The sequence below is a fragment of the Amphibalanus amphitrite genome, unplaced genomic scaffold (assembly GCF_019059575.1).
Source record: "Amphibalanus amphitrite isolate SeventyFive unplaced genomic scaffold, NRLGWU_Aamphi_draft 000180F_arrow, whole genome shotgun sequence".
NCBI lineage: Eukaryota > Metazoa > Arthropoda > Thecostraca > Balanomorpha > Balanidae > Amphibalanus > Amphibalanus amphitrite.
The window spans coordinates 345,045-368,771 of NW_024881675.1; the positions used below are offsets into that span (position 1 = coordinate 345,045).

The following is a 23,727-nucleotide window of genomic DNA, read 5'->3' on the forward strand; positions in this document are numbered from 1 at the left end:
GATCGTTATAGCTCAATCCTTGACAACTGAGATCGTATAGCTCAGTCCGTGACAACTGATATCGTAATAGCTCAGTCCACGACGTCTGAGATCGTTACGTTATAGCACAATCCGTGACAACTGACAACTGTGATCGTTATAGCTCAGTCCGTGACAACTGGTATCGTACTAGCTCAGTCCACAACTGAGATCGTTATAGCTCGGTCCGTGACGACTGAGATCGTTTTAGCTCAGTCTGTGACAACTGATGTCGTAATAGCTTAAAGGGACCCTCCCACCTTAACATTAGATTTGAGTTGAGATAGCCAAAATGGGGTCCCTGGCTCACAATTACCGGTTTCGGCACTCACAAATTCGAGAAATGCCTTAAATCGGAAATATTGAATTTCAAAATTGCAGCATTTTGATTCAGAGGGGCTAATGCATAGGAATACCCCTCTGAATGTGTGACGTCAGCGCAGATATCTAACGATTTTTAAATGTTCGACTAAAACGTTTTGTAGCACGCGGTGGTATATGCTGCTTTGCGCGCAACAAGTGCCGCTTTTTCAGCTGTCAAACTATTGTTTCCGCTAGGAACAGCGGAGATCCCAAAAAGTAAACAAAAGTAAAAGTCTAATATATTGAAAACCGGTGAATATTTTTCGGTGAAATTTGGTCAGTGGCGGATCCAGGATTTTCACTGGGGAGGGGCTGCAGGTCATAATTGGGCGCCACGCCCCGGATGGGCGCCATAGTCGCATCGTATTGGCGCTGAAATATTGGCGCCCAGTGGCCCTGACAAGAGGCGCCCAGGATCAGTATGTACAGTGACACCACACGATTGGAAATATCGGTGCGGAGCGTACTGAAACGACGTTATTCGACTGATTTTTGCATCCTAGTCCTAGTATGCGGCACTCCGATGAGTTGCGAATTGAAAATTGGCGCCACTGCGCCTTCGGCGCAGTGGCGCCAGTTTTCCTTGGGTGGGGGCTGCCAGCCCCCGCAGCCCCCCCCCCCTGGATCCGCCACTGAATTTGGTAGATATTCCTTTTCGCTCTTTCTGAACCGAGCGACATCACTTTCATGCCAATTTATAAACTTTTTTGAAGGTGGGAGGGTCCCTTTAATCCACAACAACTGAGATCGTAGCAGCTCAGTCCAGTGTTTACTGAGATCGTAATAGCGCAGTCCGTGACAACTGATATCGTACTAGTTCAGACCACGACAACTGAGATCGCTATAGCTCAATCCGTGACAATTACTGATATCGTACTAGCTCAGTTCACGACAACTGAGATCGTTATGGCTCGGTGACTCGGTGAGCTCCATGACGTCCTGTCTGCTGACCAACTCAGTCCGTGATAACTCGAATCGTGATCGCTCAGTCTGTGACGCCGCTATGAGCTGGATAGCTCTGTCTGACGATTCACACCTTCGTCTTGTGCTTCAGGTTCGTGTGCGGCAACTGCGGCCACATGAACATGTCGATGGCCAACATGAAGCGCCACCACGAGATGATGCATAAGGTGGCCCGACTACCCGAGGCCATCGTTTCGCTGACTCCCGACTCGGCGCAGGAAGAGTGGGTGAGTGACGTGACTGATTTCACTATCCTCTCCTCTGTATTTGCTCCACTTCCTTTTTCTCTCTCTCTCTCTCTCTCTCTCTCTCTCTCTCTCTCTCTCTCTCTCTCTCTCTCTCTCTCTCTCTCTCTCTCTCTCTCTCTCTCTCTCTCTCTCTCTCTCTCTCTCTCTCTCTCTCTCTCTCTCTCTCTCTCTCTCTCTCTCTCTCTCTCTCTCTCTCTCTCTCTCTCTCTCTCTCTCTCTCTCTCTCTCTCTCTCTCTCTCTCTCTCTCTCTCTCTCTCTCTCTCTCTCTCTCTCTCTCTCTCTCTCTCTCTCTCTCTCTCTCTCTCTCTCTCTCTCTCTCTCTCTCTCTCTCTCTCTCTCTCTCTCTCCCTTCATCCCCATCTCTACCTTCCCGCCTTTCTTCCTCTGTTTTTCTCAATCCCCCTCCTTTGCCGCAAGATTTCGGCTCTGGAAGGAGCTCCGCGCCTGGTGAGTATGTCATATTTCCCCTTTACTGTGTTTGATTGACAAGGCACGCATTTTATGGTGTTGTTTAGTCACCGGAGGTATCATCAAATAATGCCTGTTCTTTTTTTTTGTTACGCGACGTTTTCACATACTTCGCACTTATCAGTAATTAGTAATTACATTGGTAGCTTGCTTCCAGGATAAGCTTTCACCGCTACCTGCCTTCAGAGGGTTGATGGCTGCGTAGACATGTTTGCTATCTTAGATTGTCCGTTCGATCTATCATTGGACTAAAATTGATTTGTTTATAATCAGAGGTGCACTCTTACTTCAGTGACCGATATACTTTCTCTGGGATGCTATGGTGCTTGCAGTCATTTGGTTACTTATCTAATAGTTACCATAGCTGTCAGTTTTGGTGCTAATTTGTTTTCGCTCTGGAGCATTGAATTGATGCAGCATATTCAAGTAATTTGTCATCTTATTTTTCGTCGGTACACGAACTCATATCAGACAGATGGATGTGGCAGAAAATGGGCTGAGGATGGTCGTGTATTCCCAATGGATCATCTCTTGTATCTTTGCGATTACGGCTGTAATGCGTTTCGTCTGCAGATTGAGGCGGTGCTGGACCACCAGGAGCGGCAGATCGAGGGCAGGCCGCCCGCCGACGAGGAGCCCAAACAGGAGAAGCAAGAGGCCGGGCCCGAACCTAAGCCCGATGAAGCGGCGCCGCCGACAGCAGAGCCGGAGCCGGTTCCGCAGACGGCGGCTGAGGAAGAGCCGAACTCTGAGGCCGAGGCGTCACCGAGGCGGGTGGTGCCTCCGCCCGCGGCAGCGGCCGAGTCGCCGTCGGCGCCCATCTACAAGTGCGGCTTCTGCGACGAGCACGGCACAATTCCGCAGCTGCGCGGTCACTGGAAGGCACAGCACAGCAACCAGCGGTTCAAAATCATCAAACAGATGCAGCGGTACGCCTGCAACCATTGTCCGTTCATGACGGCCAAGCTGCCCCTGCTCCGCGCCCATCTGACAAACGTGCACCCAGGTGCGCCTATTACTGACTTCACGACACGTGCGCACGATCGCCAGGTCCGCTACAAGTGCAGATGGTGCAAGGAGACCCGTTTCGCAACTCGAGCTATTGGTGAAGCGCACCACGCAGGGAAACATCCACAGCTGGAGCTCAAGGTGGAATCGTACACGGCACGTAAAGCGGAGCCCAGCGTCGCGAGTGCGCCACTGTCGTCACACCCGATCGAGCCACCTCCTGGTGACTCGGATGCCGGTGATCTGAGGTCTGAGAGTGCGTCTGTCGTGGACGCCCCAGCGGCGGCGGCCGGGCCGTCGTCGACACCTCCAGCTGCCCCGCCGGGCTCGTACCGGTGTCCCCTGTGCAGCTACACGGGCTCCCGCGTAACCTACGTTGACGCCCATCTACTATCGCACTACAAGCGCTACAAGTGTGAGACGTGTGGCTACGTGAACGGCATGCGCACCGTCGTGTCACGCCACCACGCCCGAAAGCATCCGGGCGAGCCGGAGCGGGTCGTGCTGCTCGACCACCTGGAGCGCGAGTACCAGCAGATGAAGCGATCTGTGCGCGACCAGTCGGGCCCGGCAGCGGCACGCGCCGCCTCGCCGGCCCGCTCTGACATCACCACCGGCAGCCGCGGCAGTCGCGGCACCAAACGCTCCACCGACGGCGTCAGTCCGGCCAGTAAGAGGCCGCCCGGCCCTGCGTCGGCGACCCGATCCACCGGCCAGTCTCCCCGCGGTGTGGCGCGTAAGTCGACCGCTGGCGCGCGGCTCAGTCACGCGCGCGTCGGCCGCGACGTGGCGCTGAAATCGACAGGTGGCGCACGTCGCATCGCTGCGCCTTACTCCTTCTACGGCACTAAGCCGCCGCCAGTGAGCAGCTTCTCAGAGGTGACCACGCAGCTGACGCTGGGCGGCGCTACGTCGCGTGTCAACGTGCCAACTCTGGCGCAGATCGTCAGACTGTACCCGCGCTGCTGCGTCGTGGACCTGCGCCAGAAGCCGCTGGCGTTGTGACAGGTCGCCGCGGCGGCTGGGGCGCGGGCACGGGACGACCTGTGACCGTCCCTGTGTTCAGGGTGGGTGTGGGGAGTGTTGGATCTGACCTGCGGCGCGGGAGGTGTCCGATATCGCGTGGTGTGTGAGTTGTCCAGGGTCGGTCCCACGGGTGGTACTGTAACAGCTAGCTGTGACATTTTGTTATATATCCCAAAAATCATATTCTTCCATACATATAATGTGTAACCTTCTCATTACATTTCGCCTACTGGGACGTCTACGTCAGGTCAAGCGACCGGGTCACACGGCTGCCGCACAGCTGCCCCCGCCGACCGACAGACAGCACACAAGATCAAAGGCTCGCCGAAGGGTGGAGTACAAACACACCCATCCGGGCCAGCGCAGCTGCCGCCGACAAACGCGCCGCAGTCGGAAACACCTGCCCCCGGTGCTGGACCAGCCTCCCGACGCCCTTGCGCCACGCACATCCTGCCGACGCAGCTGACGGAAGGTTGGAGGATGTCGTTGCGGTCAGCCATCCGGCGGCCGGACCGAACGCCCGGGAAAGTGAGAATGACGTCACGTTCCGGCGGAATGGAGGGAGGAGGGTGACAGTCTCGACTCCGGATGCGAGACGGGATGTCGCCAATTTTCTGCCCCGGTCAGGGAGGCCCGGCAACGCCCGGAACCTCCGGCACGGAAATCACGGGAGACAAAACTCAGCGGAGAAGGAGAAGGGGATTCAGACAGATCTGAGACAGACCCGAGACAGGCCCGAGACGGACCACCGGAGGCCGACCACGAGAGGCAGAACACCTCGAGACTCGGGGCAGGACACAGTCCCGCCCGGCTTCGGCCGGAGCGGCCTCTCTGCTGACCAGATCGTCACCACCGGGGCTCAGCTGAAGTTGTAACAGCTGAATGCTGTGACATTTTTTTTCTCATCAAAATCTTACCTTTTTCATACATATAAACTGCCTCACATAGTACCCTGTCTGCCGGGACGCCGGGGCCAAGGAGGAGACCGGGTCACACGCCCGAGCAGCTGCTTCCATTAAGGCGGCTGACGCCCCAAGATCAAACGCTCGCCGGCGGTAACGCAAACAAACCCCACCCGACGCCGAGCAAGTGACCGACACGCCGGCGCCTCGACATCCTCTGAAAAAACCGGGGCCGGGCCAGCTGCGTCCGACATCGCTGGAAGTCGACATCCGGCGAAACACCTGGTGCTGGCTAGTGCGAAAAGCACCGCGTCCGGTGCAGCCAAGGACCGACACCCGGCGGAAATCGAGTGTGAAAACGTCACATCCGACACCCGCAACGGGGGCCGACTCCAGCGGAAACAGCGGAGGAGGGGAGAAATCCGAAGCTTCGGCCACGCCGTACGTGCTTCCTCTCGAAGCCCCGGTCAGGGGCTGCCGCCGGAGATCAGCCAGGAAAGGACCGATTAACTATCCCGGTCACAGAAATCGACCCCCCGCCGGAACCGGATAACGAAAGGAATAAAATCGGACCGCAGAAGAGGAGAGGGACAGAACACCCGGGGAGCCTCTGCCGGCTGGACCAGTGCTCTCTCTGACTTTACTGGTGCAACCCTCATCAAGAACAAGACCAATCTCCATCTTCGAAGCCAAAATCAAGTGAGTCATCAGCAGAAGGCTGCCTGCCACTCCCAGCCCTGCAGCCATGCCCACCACACACGCATTCTCTCCCCCTTCCCCCATATCTACCGGGCGTCTACCCCAGTCTAGACCTACCGTCCCATAGGGTCAGGCCTTGCCACCATTAGCAGATAGGGACAGCTGCGGGGTTGAATGATGGGAATCGGGGGCGGCAGTGCGGCAATGGTTCATTTACATTTGTGTCGGAGCCGGGACCATTTGCCGACCATTTACGCTCCTTTGTACGCGACCGCCAGGGCCGGGGGTAGGTGTGAGGACGGGATAGGAGGGGTGAAAGTTCTGACATCATTAAGTGACGTCATGCGGCACCGGTCCCCGGCCGTCGTGCCAGCGCGCCGCCAATGGTCGAAACCATTTGGTAACGTATCACTTGATGCGCCGCGATCCTGTCACTAATTGAGTCTAGAATTGAGAATAAGGTAGGCCGCGTTTGTTAGGGTTAGGTTTAAGTAAACAACGGGATTGACAAGTTGACAATCTCGAGTACGATTTAGCAATAGCACATTGGTTAGTTCTGTCATTAATTGTCCGTGTAGTGTAAAATAAAGCGTGAAAAATTAAACAACCTGTCTGGGAAAGGGAAATGGGTAGCTATATTGCGTTGCGAGACGAGTATCCAGGAGATCATTGACGCCAGAACCAACCACTTACGATCAGTAGTCACATGGTGGAAATATGACGCCCGCACTGCACACACAGCGACCGAGGTTGAGCACCACACGCAGCGGAGCGGTCGGTCGAGCCAGGGGGTCAACTGTCACCACGACGGAGCTATGAGCGCCTGGCTTGGCTTATAACCCAGATTTGAGTCAGCAACACTTCATTGTGCGGTCCATTAGGTATACCGAAAACAGATAAGATTAATGTTGTCCAGATTTTTCACGAAATGAACTGTCATTTGGTGCTAATTCCAGTCACCTGCACGCAATGTTATATGTTTATGCGGAATTTCTAAAAGTGTTCTCCCCTTTTTTTCTCAACTCTGTAAGTGAATATCCGCCTCACCAACCGTCAGCCTACCAAATCATGCCTTGTTCCGCCTAATTACCATCAGCGTTCATAAAGATGTGACGAACCCACGCACCCCAGACTTGAATTGAAATTTAACGTAAGATCGCCGCCAGTAGTGACTTGATTGCCTAATATAATGCCGTCTATTAATGAAATGTCTCAAGGAGTCAATAAAACCAACTTTTAACGTAAGGTGAAACCAGAAACGCGACTCATTGCATATCGTCAAGACTTGTCCTGTGAATTCAGCGCTTGGTCCCTGGGCAAGGATATCTTCAGCGATCGGTTACATTTACCCTTGCATTGAGAACCCAAACCAGTCATAGCTTACTATTACGCATTTTGTCATACCCATGATAGACGCCCTTACGTTATTGGGAGGAACGCAAAGTGGTCACATCTACTCCTTATGCCAGTGGTTCATTGGTGACGTGCCTAGACTTGATGTAGAAAGACTTCAGAAGCCCGTCCCAATCGAACCGTTCAATACGTATTACAAACCGTTCAATACGTGTTAATGCAGGATTTCTCTAACAAGAATAGGTTACAGGACAAGTGATAGGGTTTCCCACTCCGTAGTAATCAGCATTCTAAATCATGTTTGTCTTATCAAGTTTAAGTATCGCCTTCCCAGACCCCTGAACGCGCGGCACGACCTTAAAATTATTCAACAACGACAAAGGGGTTCGTGCAACGAACTCAGTAACGTTCATAATTAGACCTCAGTTCGATGCGGTTAGCTCGGGTTTTCGTTAATCTTTCACGGTTCCGCGCGCAGCCGTACAGGCTTACTGCAAAACCCATCCCACCAGCACGAAAGGGAAGGGCCACTTTGGGCATCCACAAGCGTCAATTCCACTTGCGTTGTGACCCCTGGTCAGAACGGCACGCCACTAGCGCCACCTACAAGGAATTACCTAACGCCGACCACACGCGGTCCGGCCAGCGCCGCCGCAGACCGAGAAGCACTTGCGTGCCGCCTGGTGTCAGTTAGAATAAACTCTGGTTCCCAGTCCTGCCATGAGAGGTCGCAGTGGTGGTACACACTATGCGTGCTGACTTCGCCTAACGATAACAGGGTCTCTCATAATGATATCGACGCGGAACTCGGTTGTATCCCGGTATCTCACAAAATTAAGCCCTTGGAAAAAACCTGATAGCTTTTAACGCATGAGTACGGTCAAGTTACTGATAACCAAGCGGGTTGATACCTTATTGATCAGTGAGTAAATGCGACAGCGTGCTAATGTTACCGTAGAAGATCGATCAAGGAAGTCGTTGAATCTCACGCCATGGATGCCGCCGATACCACCGCCGACCGGGGAAGCGCGACGACTTACACAGCTCTCAGTTGTGCCCCCGACGCGAACAAATCCGGCATGCCGTTTGATCATCCTGGCTGGGAAGAAATGATAATTCGAGTCAGGTTAAGCACACTAATCCACAATATTGGTCAAAATCGGAGGGAGGTGGGCTACTGTGTCTCAAAGTAGAACCCTGAATTATGAAACGGGCGCGTTACTCCAGTCAAACATGGCAAACAGTACTTAACTAAAGTAGGAATTGAAATGCCCCATTGTGTCAACTAGCGGGGTGCATCTTCAATGAACGAGAATTGAGGGGACTATTGCTGTAATACTCACCGAATTGCAGACTATCAGATTCCAGTAACATTAGGAGCCAGGGAAGCGGCTGTGAGGTTCGGACAGCGCCTGGTCTACTTTCGGTGTCTTTGCTCGTTGTATCAGTCCAGTTCGAGTGAATTTTTAAGTGTTTGATGGTTTCAATTGGCTATAGGTTAAACTTCTGTGCACCAAAATTTAGATAAATTTGTGAGGCCATCTGCCATAGGTGATAGCCATAGGTGCATTTTTTTAGCATCATTTCATGTAAGCTCATGATATTGAATCTTTTTTCTTTCTTTTTTTGCAATCACTTCACTGATTGATGGCAATTATGTGAATGGTTGATCCCCGCACAAAGATAAATTTTGACACAATGAACAGGACGTAGGCGTGATCCCACTCAAATCTGGGCAACCAATCGCGTTTGTGTTTGACATTGCACCTGAACCAGATTAGTCAGACATGCTCCATCACATCTCGTCAAGGACCTAACAGCCAGAGACAAACAGCTCCATAGAAGGTACTTTAATTACGCCCATTGCACAAACCCTTGTTAAATCGTTCAGATACGTAGACTAGAAGGATTGCATGATAGCTCAATTAACGTACACCAAGGTGAGTTATTTTTTTTTCCACAAGCACTCCCTATAGCTGGCCTGGTAAACATCAAGGATCACCCGTCCCGTTGCTATTGACACAGCCGATGACTGATGAGCAGGAACAACCATATGACCTTGCCGCGCCGAGCCTCAGATGACCTTCTTCTTCTTCTTCTACACGTCACGCCGTGGCCGCCGGGGCGGCCACGGCCGTGGCAGCGTCGACCGGGGGGTCGACACGGCCCACCCGCCGCAGGTACTCGAAGATGAGAGTCGCTGATCCGCCCAGCACATGCCCCAGGCTCGGCAGAGGTCCGCCCCACAGGCGGGACCTCATGCGGGCGTACGCTGGGCATTCGGTCAGCAAGTGTGCAACCGAGTCTTCCTCCTCGCAGTTCAGGCAGTCGGGGTTTGTCGCAAGACCGATCTCGTGGAGAGTCTTCCTTGTGAGCACTGATCTTCCCACTCTCAGTTGAGACAGTGTCACCTGCTCCCACCTGGTCAGGTCCTCGTGTCCGGGCGTGGGTGGTAGGTGAGGATGAGCTTTGGCTCGGGCTGCGGTCCACTCGGCGGATCTGTGGCGTATCGCCGCTCGGGCGCCGGCCATGTCCAGCGGGACCGCTGCCTGGCTTAGCTCTGCCGCGGCTCGGTTGGCTAGCCTGTCGGCGTCCTCATTACCAGGGATGCCAGCATGCCCCGGTACCCACTGGAGGGTGACGTGCTTCCCGGAACACGTGAGGTCATGGAGAGAGGCCCAGATGCTCGCCGGTAGCTCCTCCTGTTGGGCTGCCTGCCCGCGCTGGAGCGTCTGTAGACACGCCCTGGAGTCGGTGCAAAGGCGGATCTCCTTGATGGCGTCTAGGGAGTCGGCCGGCAGGCTCGCCAGGGACTTAAGTGCCTCCCGGACTGCCACCAGCTCCGCCCTGGTGCTGCTGCAGTGGGTGCCTGCAGCTGCCAGGCACTCGATCCTGCGGTCGTTCTCCCGGTGCAGGATGATGGCCGCTCCTCCTCCTCCGTTGGACGTGCCTCCGGCCGCCGAGCCGTCACTCCATATGGAGCAGTCTGGCGCGGGCAGGGCGGCCAGGGCGCGCTCTGCCGCCTCTCTCCTCTTGTCAGGTGGGTCTGTCCGCCGCGTGGTGGTTGGTAGGTCCACGATGAAGGTCACTGACCCCTGATGGGCCGACCACGGCGGCTCCGGTGACACCCTCAGGAACGGCTCCGCTGGGCAGCCCGACACTCCCGCCTCCCTCAGAGTCCACTGGCCCACTCTGCGTAGGCATGGCTTGTGGGGCAGCAGGGCGTCTTCATCCGGCAGGGCTGGCTCCGGTCGTCCCTCCTCAGCAGCTTGTGCGCAGGCCCGTTTCCAGGCCTCGTGCGCGCGGTACTTGAGGCGAGGTCGGGGGTCTCGTTCCAGCAGCTGCTTGGCTCGGTCTTCCGCTGGCAGGCGAGCGATGCGGCTGGCTTCGGTAGCTGCCAGTTCCTTGGCCCGTACTGTCAGGGCGGGGAGGTCCGCCTCCGCCAGCAGAGCCGCTGTGTTAGTCGGGAGGATGCATCCGGTGATTATGCGGGCACACCTGTTTTGTTCAGTTTCGATCTTGACGCGCAGGGCGGGGGAGGCGTGAGTGAAGTACACCGCCGCACCGTACTCGAAGACCGATCTGATGTAGGTGATGTAGGCCGTTCGGAGAGTCCTGCGGTGCGCTCCGTAGGTCTTCCCCGCGAGTGCTTGCAGGCACTGTCTGCGCTTCGCCATCCTGTCCTTGAGGGAGGAGATGTGGCTGCTGAAGGTTAGCTGGTCGTCGAAGGTGATGCCCAGGAAAGTCGGGTTCGGGTCGTACCTCAGAGGTTCTCCTGAGAACTTCAGCGTCGGTACCACCTTGCCTCCGCACTCCTTTGGGTCGAGGGTGAAGGTGGTGAAGCAGCACTTGGATGCGCTCGCCTGCACCTTCCAGTCCCGGGCCCACGACGCGACTGTGTCCAGCGCTGGTTGCATCTTCGCTGCACATGACTCCAGGGACGGTCCCGTGGCCAGGATGGCGACGTCATCGGCGAACAGAGACCAGGTAGAGTCGTTTGGGGCGTTCTTGTCGACATCGTTGATATACACCAGCCATAGTATGGGCGCGAGCACCGAGCCTTGCGGTAGGCCCTCTGGAAAGACCCTCCAGTCTGATGTGCTGTTGCCCCACCTGACCCTGGCTCTCCGATCGCTAAAGAAGTTGCGGAGCCACTTGACCGCGTGTGCAGGCACTCCCAGGCGGCCCAGCTTGGCGAGGAGGGCGTCTCTCCACACCCTGTCGTAGGCCTTCTGGAAGTCCAGCAGGGCAAGGACCGCACGCTCCGGCTTCGGCTTCTCGAAGGCGTCGAAGACGGACTAAGTGACTCTGATGATCTGGTCCATAGTCGAGTGGAGGCGCCGGAATCCCGCTTGGTTGGTGTTTATCAGTTGTCGGTCCTCGAGCCAGTACTGCAGCCTGTTCTGGACCATTCTCTCGAAGAACTTGCTGGTGCAGCTGAGCAGCGAGATGGGCCGGTACGAGTTCGGGTCTGCTGGATCTTTTCCTTTCTTCGGGATAGCGATGATTTCGGCTCTGCGCCAGGCAGCCGGGACCTCCGCTGACTTCCAGCACTTGTTGCATAGCGCAAGGAGGTGGCGCTTGGCGGTGGCGGACAGCTGCTGCAACATGTCGTTGGTGATGCCGTCTACGCCTGGGGCCCGCCCTTTCTAGAGTTTTGCGAGCGCTGCCGATAGTTCGCCTTCCGAGAATGGGCTGCACAGCTCACTCCTCTGGTTGTCGCAGGTGCAGTTATTATTTGTGGCTCTACGGGCTTCGATCTTGATGTGTCGATGACCTCCAGATGACCTCCACCCCGATCTCATGTGCAACATGGAAAGCTACTGAATATCACCACTGTGGTTATAGTTTGGAAGAATATTTTGAAATTACGGAAGGCCAACTATTACCAATCTGTATCATGTTATGTCAGGAAGGCATCAAATTTTGGCTTATCCAGGTTTTTTATAGCAGCCAAGAAGTAAGGCTATCAGTTCAATCCGGATTCAAAAGGGTCCACCCTGCAGAGACCTGAGCAACTCACCCGCATTTCGGAATCTCTGTATTGTTTAAATTATTTGATGTTTTAATTATTTGATCATGGCAAAAGTCAGGGACGTATCCAAGGGGGGGGGCGACGGGGGCGGTCGCCCCCCCCCCCTGGGCCCTGCCGGGCCCCAAAAGCAGGCCCGGCAGGGCCCGCTAGGCAGCCCGAAAGCGGGCCCGAACGGGGCCCGCTTTTGGGCCTAGCCAGGGACAGTTTGGGGCCGGCAGGGCCAAAAAGCGAAAGGGCCTGTTCAGAAGGATATGGCCGTGTCTTCAGGCTTGAGGAAGGGCCCCTGGGGCCCTGCCGGGCCACAAACGGGTCCGTAACTGGGCCCTTCGGTCCCACTTTTGGGCAGAGCCCAAAAGTGCCCAAAAGTGCCAATTTGGAGCCCGGCAGGGCCCCAAAAGCGGAAGGACCCGTTCAGAAGGATATGGCCGTGTCTTCAGGCTTGAGGAAGGGCCCCTTTAGCCCTGCCGGGCCCAAACCTTATCAGTTTTGGACCCCAAATCCTTATCGGGCCCGAAGGTCCCACTTTTGAGCTAATTGGCCCTGGAAAAGTTATGGAAACCGGATCCGAAAAAAAATCTTCCGGGGCCAGTCACTGGGACATCTTTGCCTGTCTGGGCCCTAGAAGTGGAAGGGCCCGCTGAGAAGATCTTGTCCAGGCTTTCGGGTCCAAAAAAGGGCCCCGTGGGCCCATACGGGACGGGCCCCAAAAGCGGACCGGGCCAAGCCAATGAAAACCTGGGACCCAGGATGTCTCAAAAAAGCGGAAAAGTCCGCGCACAGAAGGCCTTGAACCAGGCTTTTGAGCTTGAGTAATGGGCCCTTGACCTCGGCAATGTACAGGTCTCGCGAGATTAAGCGGTAGGTTTTGCACTTTATGGCCGGCTTGCTACCCAACAAGTCGATCGCATCTTCAACACTTAAAAGCTTAAGACGACGAAGATATAGCCTGAAGAGTGAAGTACACTAAATTTTCTAGGTACAAAACCTACCGCTAAAACCCGCGAGACCTGTACCTAGTACCTACCAAGAAAACGGGCCCAGATATGCGCTTCCGGGCCTGCAGTCTCAGGAACAGCTTGTCCCGGCTGGGCCCCAAAAACGGAAGGGCCCGCTGAGAAGGCCTTGCCAATGCCATCGGGTCCGAGGAGCAGGCAACAGCCGATGAAGGGCCCCTTTCGACTGACCCGACGTGGGACTGCTCCTGTTCTCCAAACAAAATCAGCTCCATAGTTCACAGAGCATTCTGTACAGAACGTAGTCTCAAATTCGCATGTTTTTTATTTGAGCTGCTCATTGAACTGATTTCATAGTTGAACTGACAAGAATGAGTAATATGTTAGCGTGAGCAACACAACACAATGGATGAATGGATGAACAATGCAGCCCAAATCTCCCCGGCCGGGGAGCCGGGAGGTATACCCCAGCTCTCCCCGGGCCGGGGCGTTTGGCCCGTTAGCCCCGTCCCGGCTTGGCCAGACGGGCCACGCAAATGCAACAATGCGTGAAGGAAGGTGTTAACTGTTTATGTTTGTGTATAGGACCAAATATGTTTTAATGGTGCTGTGCCCCATGGTGTTATGAGGCAGAGGAATATAGGTACAATGTTATAAATATATGGAAATGAGTCTGAAAAGCATCGTCTGCCAATGTTAGTGGGGTGCAAAGAGGTAATACAAGATTAATAGGTAACTCATGTTATGTTAACCCGCGCCGTGCTTGTGGCCTGAGTTTTCCTTGTTGTGCTGGGGGAGGGGGGGGGGGGTCACGCTCCCATCTAACTCGGCTCCTGGGCCACGTAGTGACACGCAGTAAGCGACAATCGAAAAAGCGTAAAAAATAATGTTAGAAATGCCTCAATCATTTTTAAGGTCAGGTCAAAGCGGTCTTTAGGCAAAAAATTCCGGCATGCGGCTATTTTTCTGTTGGTAAAACTGGCCTCTGGTATACAAAAAATTGGATATGGCGAATTCTATCGTAAATTCACTGTTTTTTTACATTCTCAATTTTTCACACCAGGATAGACGGTCTCTGTGGGGCCCCTTTGAGCTGACCCACGGGCCCCTTCTTGGCTGTCGCCCCTCCCTGAGCGAAATCCTGGATACGTGCCTGGCAAAAGTAACCACTCATTATATCAAGTAATATACGCTGAATAACTTGTATTTTTTTGGACCGTTTGCAATTATATCCGACCTGAACAAAATTCTGCCCAACAGATAGTACCTACAAGAACCCATTCATATTGTGCAGTGAGTTCAAACTCGAGCCTCACACGTGGGTCTAGCAGGGCAAAACCAGGGGGGCGACACGGCTATTCGCGCAATGTATTCATTTATGGGCCGCGCGGGGCCTCGCGATGACGCGGCTGGAGGCAACTGCTCAGCGCGCTAGGATACTTCTGGCGGGGCCGGGCGCTGAACGGTGTGCAATGAATGGGTGGAGTTCTATAGCCTTGGAATGGGTTATGGTCGGGCAGACCGAGATGAGGCATTGAATTTGAATTGACATCAGCAATCGGGTGGGGAAGGAGAACGTTTCTAATCGAGCTTGGGATGGGGAAAGCCGAAAATATCACGATCGGCTCATAGCTCCGACAGGGCCGGGTGCTGTACCATGTGTAGTATATTTAGGCGGGCAGACAGAGATGAGTTATTGGATTTAAATTCACCTTACCATCGGTTTCTGGTGAGGTTTGAAGACGTCTTTAGTCAAGCTCGGAGTGGGGCAACGGCCACTGGCGGATCCAGGGGAAGGCATTTGGGGCAAATGTCTTCCCCAACAACCAGGGCAGTGGCCGAAATCGATTTTCGAGAATAAATGAAAACTTCACAACTTTTCTGAGGAAATGTTGGTTAATCACACCGCACAGCAGTGCGCAAGGAATCGAAATCCGAGTTTTTTAAAATTAATTCCGAGAAAACTTTTTGGGGTAAGCCCCCGCAGTGTCCAATACCGCTTCCTGGATCCGCCAGTTGTGAATAAGTCACGGTCGATACCGAGCTTCGGCGGGACCAGGCGCTGTACACGTTGTTCTTTGAATGAAGAGGTGGAGAGACACCTAGCCCCACATCCTACTGCTATGCCCGTGCTTCTGTGGGTGAAGCACTAAAGCATCACGAAATCCCAGAGGACCTGCGAGTCGACGAGGTGGCCCGTGGCCGCTTTGGCCGCCGGGTACTGAAGCTCCCTGGAGTTGCCTGGGACCGATGACAAAACAACAGCTCCGGCGGTGCCCCTATGGGCCGTAGTAATTAGTGAATTCCCGTAATGTAGAGATCATATCCTCAATGATCTCCATTACCATTTTATATTCCTAAACAATATAACAGACCAATTATGCTTGCCTACGTTCAGGCATTACCTCTGATGGTCATACGCCCAGTACAACATGTGTTGTCTGTCAAACAACAATCGACGACGACGGGATCCCTTCTCATCATCTCTTAAGCCATCGGTTGTCAATTCACCCACCCCGTTTCCCTAAAAATAGACGGTCAGATTCGGCCTGGGTCCTTACGACCCCTCTAAATTCGCCAGAGACGGGATCGGATCGCCGTTATTGCACCCGTCTTAGTGTCTTAAATACTATGACAGCTTCGACCACAAACGTCGGACGGGGTGATCGTTCCACGAATGTACGCACCATCCAGGCCTAGGATGCATCGAGGTTTAAAAGGATGCAGTCTGTAGATCAATCAACAAACAATGGTGGTATGCATATGCAACCACTTTAAAATATCTCCCTGGCTCCCGCAACGTTCCAACGCCCCTCCGTTATGCATTCGCCCTGTGTGTCCGCCGAGCCGGCTTGCCTCCAATGACGTCATCGGCCGGCCGGCGGCGTTCAAGGTCAAACGGCTGGTGTCCTTACCTGGAGTTCTATAGCCTTGGGCAAAACAGGTGAATTATATGACATGTCTCACGAAATTCTACAAAAAAAGGGCAGTCAATATATCATTTGAAATTGAGCCGAGTCCGGAGAATCAAATTGAGGCAATCTGTGCGCACACCTCACTCACCAGTTCGCCACAAATACTTACGAACCAAGAGGAATTGCGGTAAGGATCTAGGTCCATGTCAAAATTTATCGATAACCCCACCCAATTTACAGCGAAACTAATAAATTTCCACAATTATCACTGAATCTACGCCGCGGCAAAGGGTGACATTCATAAGTACCAGAGTACCATTATACCCAGGTTACACCGGGACCAAGGTTACACCGGGGCCCAGGTTACGTTCGGCCCCAGGATTTGAAGGGACCATGAAGACGCAAGTACCATACTGTGATTGGTCGTTGGCAGACGGGAATGACGTAATGCATCCATGTGGCGGCCGTGACGTTGACCAATAGGAGGGGCGGATACAAATTTGGACCGCCTTGGTACACTACTTGGCAGTGTGCTTGGGATTGATTTTCTCGAGATTGAATTGAGGTTGCGCCGTCCATCGCCCGCCGCGGCGGCGCCCAGGCCCGAGGGTCATCCGGCGCGGCGGGAGGTAGCGTCCCTCGGACCCCCGCGCGGCGGTATAGGCTATAGCGTACTGCGGCGTCAAGAAGTGAAAATGACCCCTTGCACGAATTAGTGTTCGCAGCGGCTAACTTAAATTGCAGGAGGGGGAGGAGGCAGTGGCGAAGCCACGGATTTTTTAGTGGGGGGGGGGTCGGGTTTCCGGTCTTTGTCTTGATGGGTAGAGGTGTTTTTAGCCACACTCCGACTCCCGGTTTTTTATGTGTTGAGAAAAACCTCGGCGCGCAGTGCCACGAAAGCAGCGGTATATCTTATTGTACATCACTTTTGCATCGTGCATAAAAATCAAGCACAGGCCACCTGAGGTCAGGTCACAATGTCATGTTCAGTTCAGTTTTAATGCCTCTAAAAGCTGCAATCTTGTCATTCCTATAGATTATCTCCTAAAAGTCTGAAATTTGGTGTAATGAATGGGATTATAAGTGCCAACAGTTCATGAATCTGGGATTTTACATCTGAAAAGTGAAGTCAGGTAAAATATGTGACCTCACCAATCATGATAAGATATGGGAAAATGCACGAATGCCCTCTGCTTTGAACGAATATGCTAAAAACGCTATAAGATAGGTACTTTTGTAGCCATGGCACCTCTGCTCATTTTAGAGACAAGGTGCAGCTAACGACCAGTGGTGACTCGAATGGTCAGTCATTAGGTCATCAAAGGTCTCTAGCACATTTTCGACAACAACTTTTGATGGAGACGCTGTAGAGCGATGACAGCACCTGGAGTGTGTTCAGTGTGTGTTCAGTGTTCAGCACCAGTGTTCAGTGCTGGAGTGTCAAGTGTGTTCAGCTCAGCAACAGCCAGCACAGATCGATCGCACATTTTTGCAGCAGGTTCTTTTCCGGTCAGGACATGACCATTGATTGACCTTTACCTGATGTCAAGTTTTCTAGTTAGGTCTTAAGTCCAAATTGTAAGCCATGCGACATGTTTCGACGAAACAAACACGATGGTGATACCTAACATGAATATCATACACATTCACTGAATCATAGGTTGTTACAGAACAAATGTTTCGGCAAATTCCGTCCGTTTAACTGTTTGACCTCTGTTTAACTGTTTGGCCATAGACCCGAAGTCATATCTGAGGCGAAGTTGGCGAAAGGGCTTTAAAAAAAGCTATCGAGTACGCTTTCTGTGTTGCTATAGCTCTTATTCATGTTTTACGGGTCGGCCTTGGCCGAGTCATCTTAGGTCAACGCCCAAAAGTAGAAAAAAGCTGGCCTGCTAGAACTTTTTTTTGGGTTAGGCCCTTTCGGTCTGGCAAGACCATTTCAGAGCCGGGAGGATGATAGGATAAAGGGGGAGACATTGGTCTGGGCAGGCCCCCTATAGTGAGTCACCGGGGCTGAGCCCGTCCAGAGGACAGGCCACCCAGCCCCAAGGCACTCGCTGCACCCGGCTACGGGGTGCGCTCCCTCGGGAGCAGCGGTGCCGCTCCAAGGGAGCAGCCCGCATGAGATAAAGTTGCCTGTCCAGCCCGGAGGGGGGTTGCGGCGTGGAGGAGAAGGTCTTCTGTATCCTGAGGATAGAAGCACGGAACGGTGCTAGAACTTTGTGAGCCGTAGCTGTTATCGGGGTTCTGGGTACGAGTTCGATGTTAGTTTTGGACAAAGATGATGACTCCATGCATTTGGGGTAGATCGGGTCGGGTCAGGTCAGGTCGACCAGCAGGCTTCCTGCCGGCCATCTAGAGTGGGTGACAACCACCAACGATAGCTTCGTAACATGTTACTACATAACCACCATTTATCAAAACTACTTCTTAAGTTCAAACGGGTGCTAAACTCGAAATCAGTTCCAAAAACTTCACTTGTAAGTGGAAGCAAATAAAACTAAAGAAAGTGAACCAAGGTCAGCTTTATTCGAATCAGGGCCAATAAATTTTTAGAGTAGGTGTAAAATTGATTAACCCTCGCCGGACCAATTGGTTTTCTACATACGCGCCGGCCGAGGGGGGGGGGGGGCGGGTACGACCCCCCCCTCGCCGTTTCGCCCCTGGTGGAGCTAGCGCGTCGCGGAAAAAACGAGCGTGTGCGCCGTTACGAGACGCAGAGATTGGTACCCGATTTTAAGGTCCTAGGTCAACCGGTGACCTCTGAGGTCAGGTCAAGTGCCCCAAGGTACGGTTCAGTTTTTGGTGAATAACTTCGCAAAAAATGGCCGCAGAGCCGCGATTTTGGCAGCATCGTGTTCGCCTCGCTCAGGCGCGTCGAATGATATACTTTTTGTTCGGGTCAGGTCAACTTGGGGTGTTGACCTCAGGTCAAGGTCAGGTCAGCACCCTAAGGTCACGAAGTTGGTCGAAAGGGGTCATGTCGCATATCCTTCGATTTGGCAGGTCTTCCTGAGTCCATTGGTGGCTTTCCCGACTCGCTAGCTCAATTTGATCAAGAGTTATTGACGAAAAACTAATATGACCTTGATGACGTCATAAATGACGTCACGCAAGGTCAACATTGCAAAAGTGACGCATCTAACCTTGCAAGGAGTGCATCAAATCACGATTCTGTGTGCTTGAGATAGTTGGAGATCGTTCCCGGCGCCAGAATAGCAGTTTGAATTTTTCCCCATTGACTTATAATGGTGAGGTCACGAAAATGACCTGACCTCATATGACCTTTAGGAAAAATCCGAGATATACAAGTTGTGAGACTCATAATGGATACTAGATCCTGCAAGTTTCATTTCCCTGTGACATCTCCTCTGGCAGTGAGGGTGTTGCGAAGTTGCGACATCTGAAGACCGTGCAGAGGTTCACTTATGACGTCATAGGTCAGTGACCTGACCTGACCCAAAAATGCGGTTGGTGTCAAAAGATGCGGCTTGGATCAAAGGTCAGGTATGCCAAGTTTCAGCTCTCTATCGCCAGCGTGTTCGGAGCTATCGCGAAAAAACCCTATGGGGGGGGGGCGGCACCCGCCCCCCCCCCCTCGGCCGGCGAGGGTTAACTCGAGGTCACAGGAAGTTTCGTTGCAATAGGCTCCTTTTTGCGCGTCTTATTGGGAAAGCCCGAGAGGGGTCAACCATCTGACCCCATTTCCCCTACCTACAGGCAGGTCCGATGGTAGTCAGGGCTGAGGCTAGTTAGGTACCTACCTCGTAGTTACTGTCTATCAAGTTATTGTCCAAATCCTACTGGAGTCCTTTTATGACCTGAGATGACCTCAGTAGCATAAAAGTGGTCACATCACGAGTGAAATTTTCCGAGTAAATGTGTCCTATTTATCTGTATCCCGATGTTTAAGGGTGTTTTCGTTCTTCAGAGGAAGAGCATTTCAATTTTCTCCCATAAACCCGCGCCGTACCCGCGCCGCGCCGCTAGTTTTTTCACGAATATTTCAAAAAACGACGTCGCGCAGCGCCACCGTTTTTACTTTGGATCAGTGAGTGAACTTGTATATTTTTTTTTTTTTTTTGCATACAATAAAGGTTGTGTCTATCGAGCAACGTATATTTCACCGTTTCGGATTGTCATGGATGCTTATTTTTGGGAATAAAATGTCCGAAGCCTGAGATCGTTTCCTATTTCGTGCTAAATAATAAATATTCATCAAGATCAAGGTGTTTTGATAAAAAAACACTGTGCTGCAAATTGGATTAATTGGATTTTATGAAAAAATCAGCGAAACCTGTTTTTCATACTCGTATTTTGCAACTAGTAAATCATGCATTAACAATGACGTTATATTTTAGACTGATGCCCCATGGAAGGCAAGACTGGCAAAAACAGCCCCTTCACTAGCTGACAATGGCGCCCCTCTCAAGGGAAAAAGTCGCCCCCTCGAGCACCATGCCCACCCCCCCCCCCCTTTCGCTGATTTCTGGCTACGCCACTGCCACCAGTGCTCATTTACCGCGGATTTGCTTTGTCTGCATCAAATTGTCCACAGAGAAAAATCGTGCTGAACTTTTGACATTGAGTTTGGGGTAAGACGGGCAACTATGAATCCAATGGGTCTGCAATGGTGAAAATATTTTTGTTGCTGTAGGAAAAAAAAGAAGCATTTCTAATAAGAATATGTTCGATTCTGATACTCACAGACATTTTAGCAATATTCCTTCGGCACAGTTTATTCTCGAATAATGAATGTGAAAAACGGTTCTACATGGTTTCTGAACTAGGGCCTCTATACGAGCATACGCCTTCTGCACGAATCTCGTATACTGCCATTTCCGAAGCACTTGAGACCAACGAGCGACTGTATCAATGCGGCTAATCTCGGGCATTTGGTGCGAGCTGTGCTGGTCGGTGAAAGAAGCTGGCCGTCTTGCCCTACCCATGTGACCGTCTTACCCCATGGGGTGGGGTAAGACGGATTTTTGAAAGGTTTTGCAAAAATAGCTACAGTTTATTTGTTGGATCAGGTCTAAGTCTCATCTTCTGGCAAATGGAAGTAGAATGTCTAAAAAAAAAGTTTTCACTCAGTTTCCCTTTTCTATGATGTTTCTAACCGGCCGAAAAATGGCTCCAAAGTTAAGGTGCCCGTCTTATCCCACTTTCCCCTACATTAAGAAATCAAAACAACAAAAATAACCATTGCCGAGTATCAATACCTATCTGCTCGTTGCACACCGGTCAGTTGATAGTCAAATTCTAACATAAATTACACGGGATAGTTTCGTTCTTGTCGATGAGACCACGCCCAGTTACGGTATGTGCGATTTTGTCAAAAACGGTCGGAGGTTGTACCTATTATGACGTCGTAGCTCGGTGACCTGATATGACCCTATTTTTTTTACCAAAAGTTGCGCGAAGGATGTCCCAGAGGCCATTGAAAATTTAAGCACGATCCGACTATGTAATAGTTCGGTTTGCCTCGCAAAAAGGCTCGGGCGACCTGCCAGGGCGAGGGTTAATTATGTCGCGGAGGCGCGGAAGGAGAGACGACTGAGCGGGCCGAGACTTGTATTGCAACTGTGGTTCTGATTCTGATTCGCCAGTGCCTGTGCGTTATATACAAGGTGGTTGCACAATGAAGGACCGGTCCGCCGACCCGCCGGGTCGGTGGACGGTGCCGACACGTGGGGAAAGTGACGGCTATTTCTATGTAACAAAGCTTGAACGTGTACTCTCTTTATCATGATATGGAAGAAGGGAATCGGTCCCACATTATCTTCCCTCCCCCAGGGAAGCGTAGGGAACCGAAGCGACCATAACAAAGAGAGGAAACGTTTAGCTGACGGAGAAAGAAATTTCCATATGAGCGTATCACAAAATGGTAGCAACATATAAGTAAGTTTCGTGACAATTACACCTACTACCGGGCGATCCCTCCGCACTCTTGGCGGGGACCGTCCCTGGGCATCTCCATGGCCCTCGGCATCTCTGGCCGAATATCAACACAATATAAATTCAGTGAATTGACGACGATTAACGTATTTGAATGTTCATACCGTTCAGAGTATGCTCTTTCTACGTTTACTAGTGTCAAAATGACACGGCAAAGTGCAGGCAAAAATTAAACGCACTTGCAATTTCTCCGTGAATTTTGGGGTGAGCAACCACACTGAAGCGCAACAAACGACAGAACACTGACGAAAACGGATAATGAAACAGTACGGTTTTGAAACACAACGAAGTTATAGTCTGTTTTTCGTATCTTCTACCTTCACTCAAAGACGGTAAACTCTCTAATCACGTGCTCCAGCGAACATCTAATTAAATCAACACCGGTGCAAAGTCAATTTCTATCTCGAACGCAAGATCGAACGTCTGTCCCAGTCTGTCCCCTTGGCCTATCCCGTTAATCAAAATGCGATGTTCTTTGTCAAGTGAAATGCATTTGCATAAAAACGTGACATTATATTTTAATTCTGGCAAAATTATCCCTTTCTAATTCCATTATGTTTTCAAACAATAGAAGGGCAATAGCCTTGGTCTCAGACAAGACAAAATGATCGTAACGTTTTTTTTTTCATCGTTTCAAAGCAAAAGAAATGTGGGTTAGGTGACTGAAATAAGGCGGTGAAGAAGGAGCACAACCAACGAATATCGCCAGAATAAAGAACTTACTTCCTTGGATACCAGAAAGAAAAGTGTTGAAGGCGCGGAGAAACACCGTCGGTGGTGGCACAGCTCAACTCCGTCATGCTTTCAGCGCAATATAATACGAAAAATGCATACGTGGGTGTTATTGTTGTTATTACCTGCATTTGTGTATCATAATATAAGCCCTAAGGCGTTGGTGATTGCCAGCGGTCACTCAAAAGGTCATGTCAGATGATAAAGATCACCAGCAGCTCTCGACAATACCTAATAGCTGCTATAGAACTAAAGATGTTTCGACGGCGCTGTAGTTCAATCGGTTGACAAGGTTTGGTCAGATTTGTCCAAACATGTAGAGCTCGGGAGCTTTTTTGAATTAATGACCTTCAGCGGCCTTCACTATTGACCTCAGCAAAATGCGGTAGGTATATACCTACTATATACCGGGTGGCCCAGAAAAAACGTTCCCAATTTTAAATCAACATTTCTCAGAAAGTTATAAAGATACAACATTGAAAGTTCCAATAGTAAATGTGGCATATATTTTCAGTGAATGGTATGATTTTCATGTTATTCGGTCAATTACTTTTTAAATGGTTCGTGTTTCTAGCATGCCATGTAAAAATCACTTTTTTGCTCTGATGTTTACCAAAAATGTGAGTGAACGGGCCACTTCCATCTCGGCACCACGGCCTACAGCCATGACTGCTACTGGCAACTAGTCTCATTGGTGGTTCAGGCCTCAGGGTAACACATTCCCTGTAGCTTTTTTCCTTATTCGGTCGATTCACTATTTTCATGAAGGGAGGGCGATCAGCAGTAACCCATGCACCGTGCCACTCGGCTTCGCCTCGAAACAGGACTTGTGTTGAAACGAATGGCATCCATTAACACAACTTTGGCTTAGTATTTGAATATTTGGCACATAAGTGTGACAAAGATATCTAAAATAGCAGCACACACGCTGGTATCATTCACGTTGTTCTATTTTTGTATTTTTTCTAACATGGTACGTCTAAGCCAATCATTACTTCCGTTCAACAACGGCAAAAAAAGCAAAAACGTCTTACTTAGTTCAACATAAGATTGCTGGCTTGAAAATAATGGTACAGTGTTATAAT

At 51.6% G+C, this 23,727-nt stretch overlaps 2 protein-coding genes across 2 annotated transcripts; one reads left to right on the forward strand and one right to left on the reverse strand.

The window, feature by feature from the left end:
• The first annotated feature begins 1,416 nt into the window (after positions 1-1,416).
• Positions 1,417-4,337, forward strand: LOC122384031 (zinc finger protein 462-like). Its single transcript, XM_043370998.1, has 2 exons — positions 1,417-1,571; positions 2,635-4,337. The coding sequence occupies exons 1-2, from the start codon at positions 1,461-1,463 to the stop codon at positions 4,072-4,074; spliced, it is 1,551 nt and encodes a 516-aa protein (XP_043226933.1). The 5' UTR covers positions 1,417-1,460; the 3' UTR covers positions 4,075-4,337.
• Positions 4,338-9,154: 4,817 nt separating this feature from the next.
• Positions 9,155-10,966, reverse strand: LOC122384061. The gene has a single exon (XM_043371041.1). It carries the CDS (start codon positions 10,964-10,966, stop codon positions 9,155-9,157), a length of 1,812 nt encoding a protein of 603 aa, XP_043226976.1.
• Between the last annotated feature and the right edge of the window lie 12,761 nt (positions 10,967-23,727).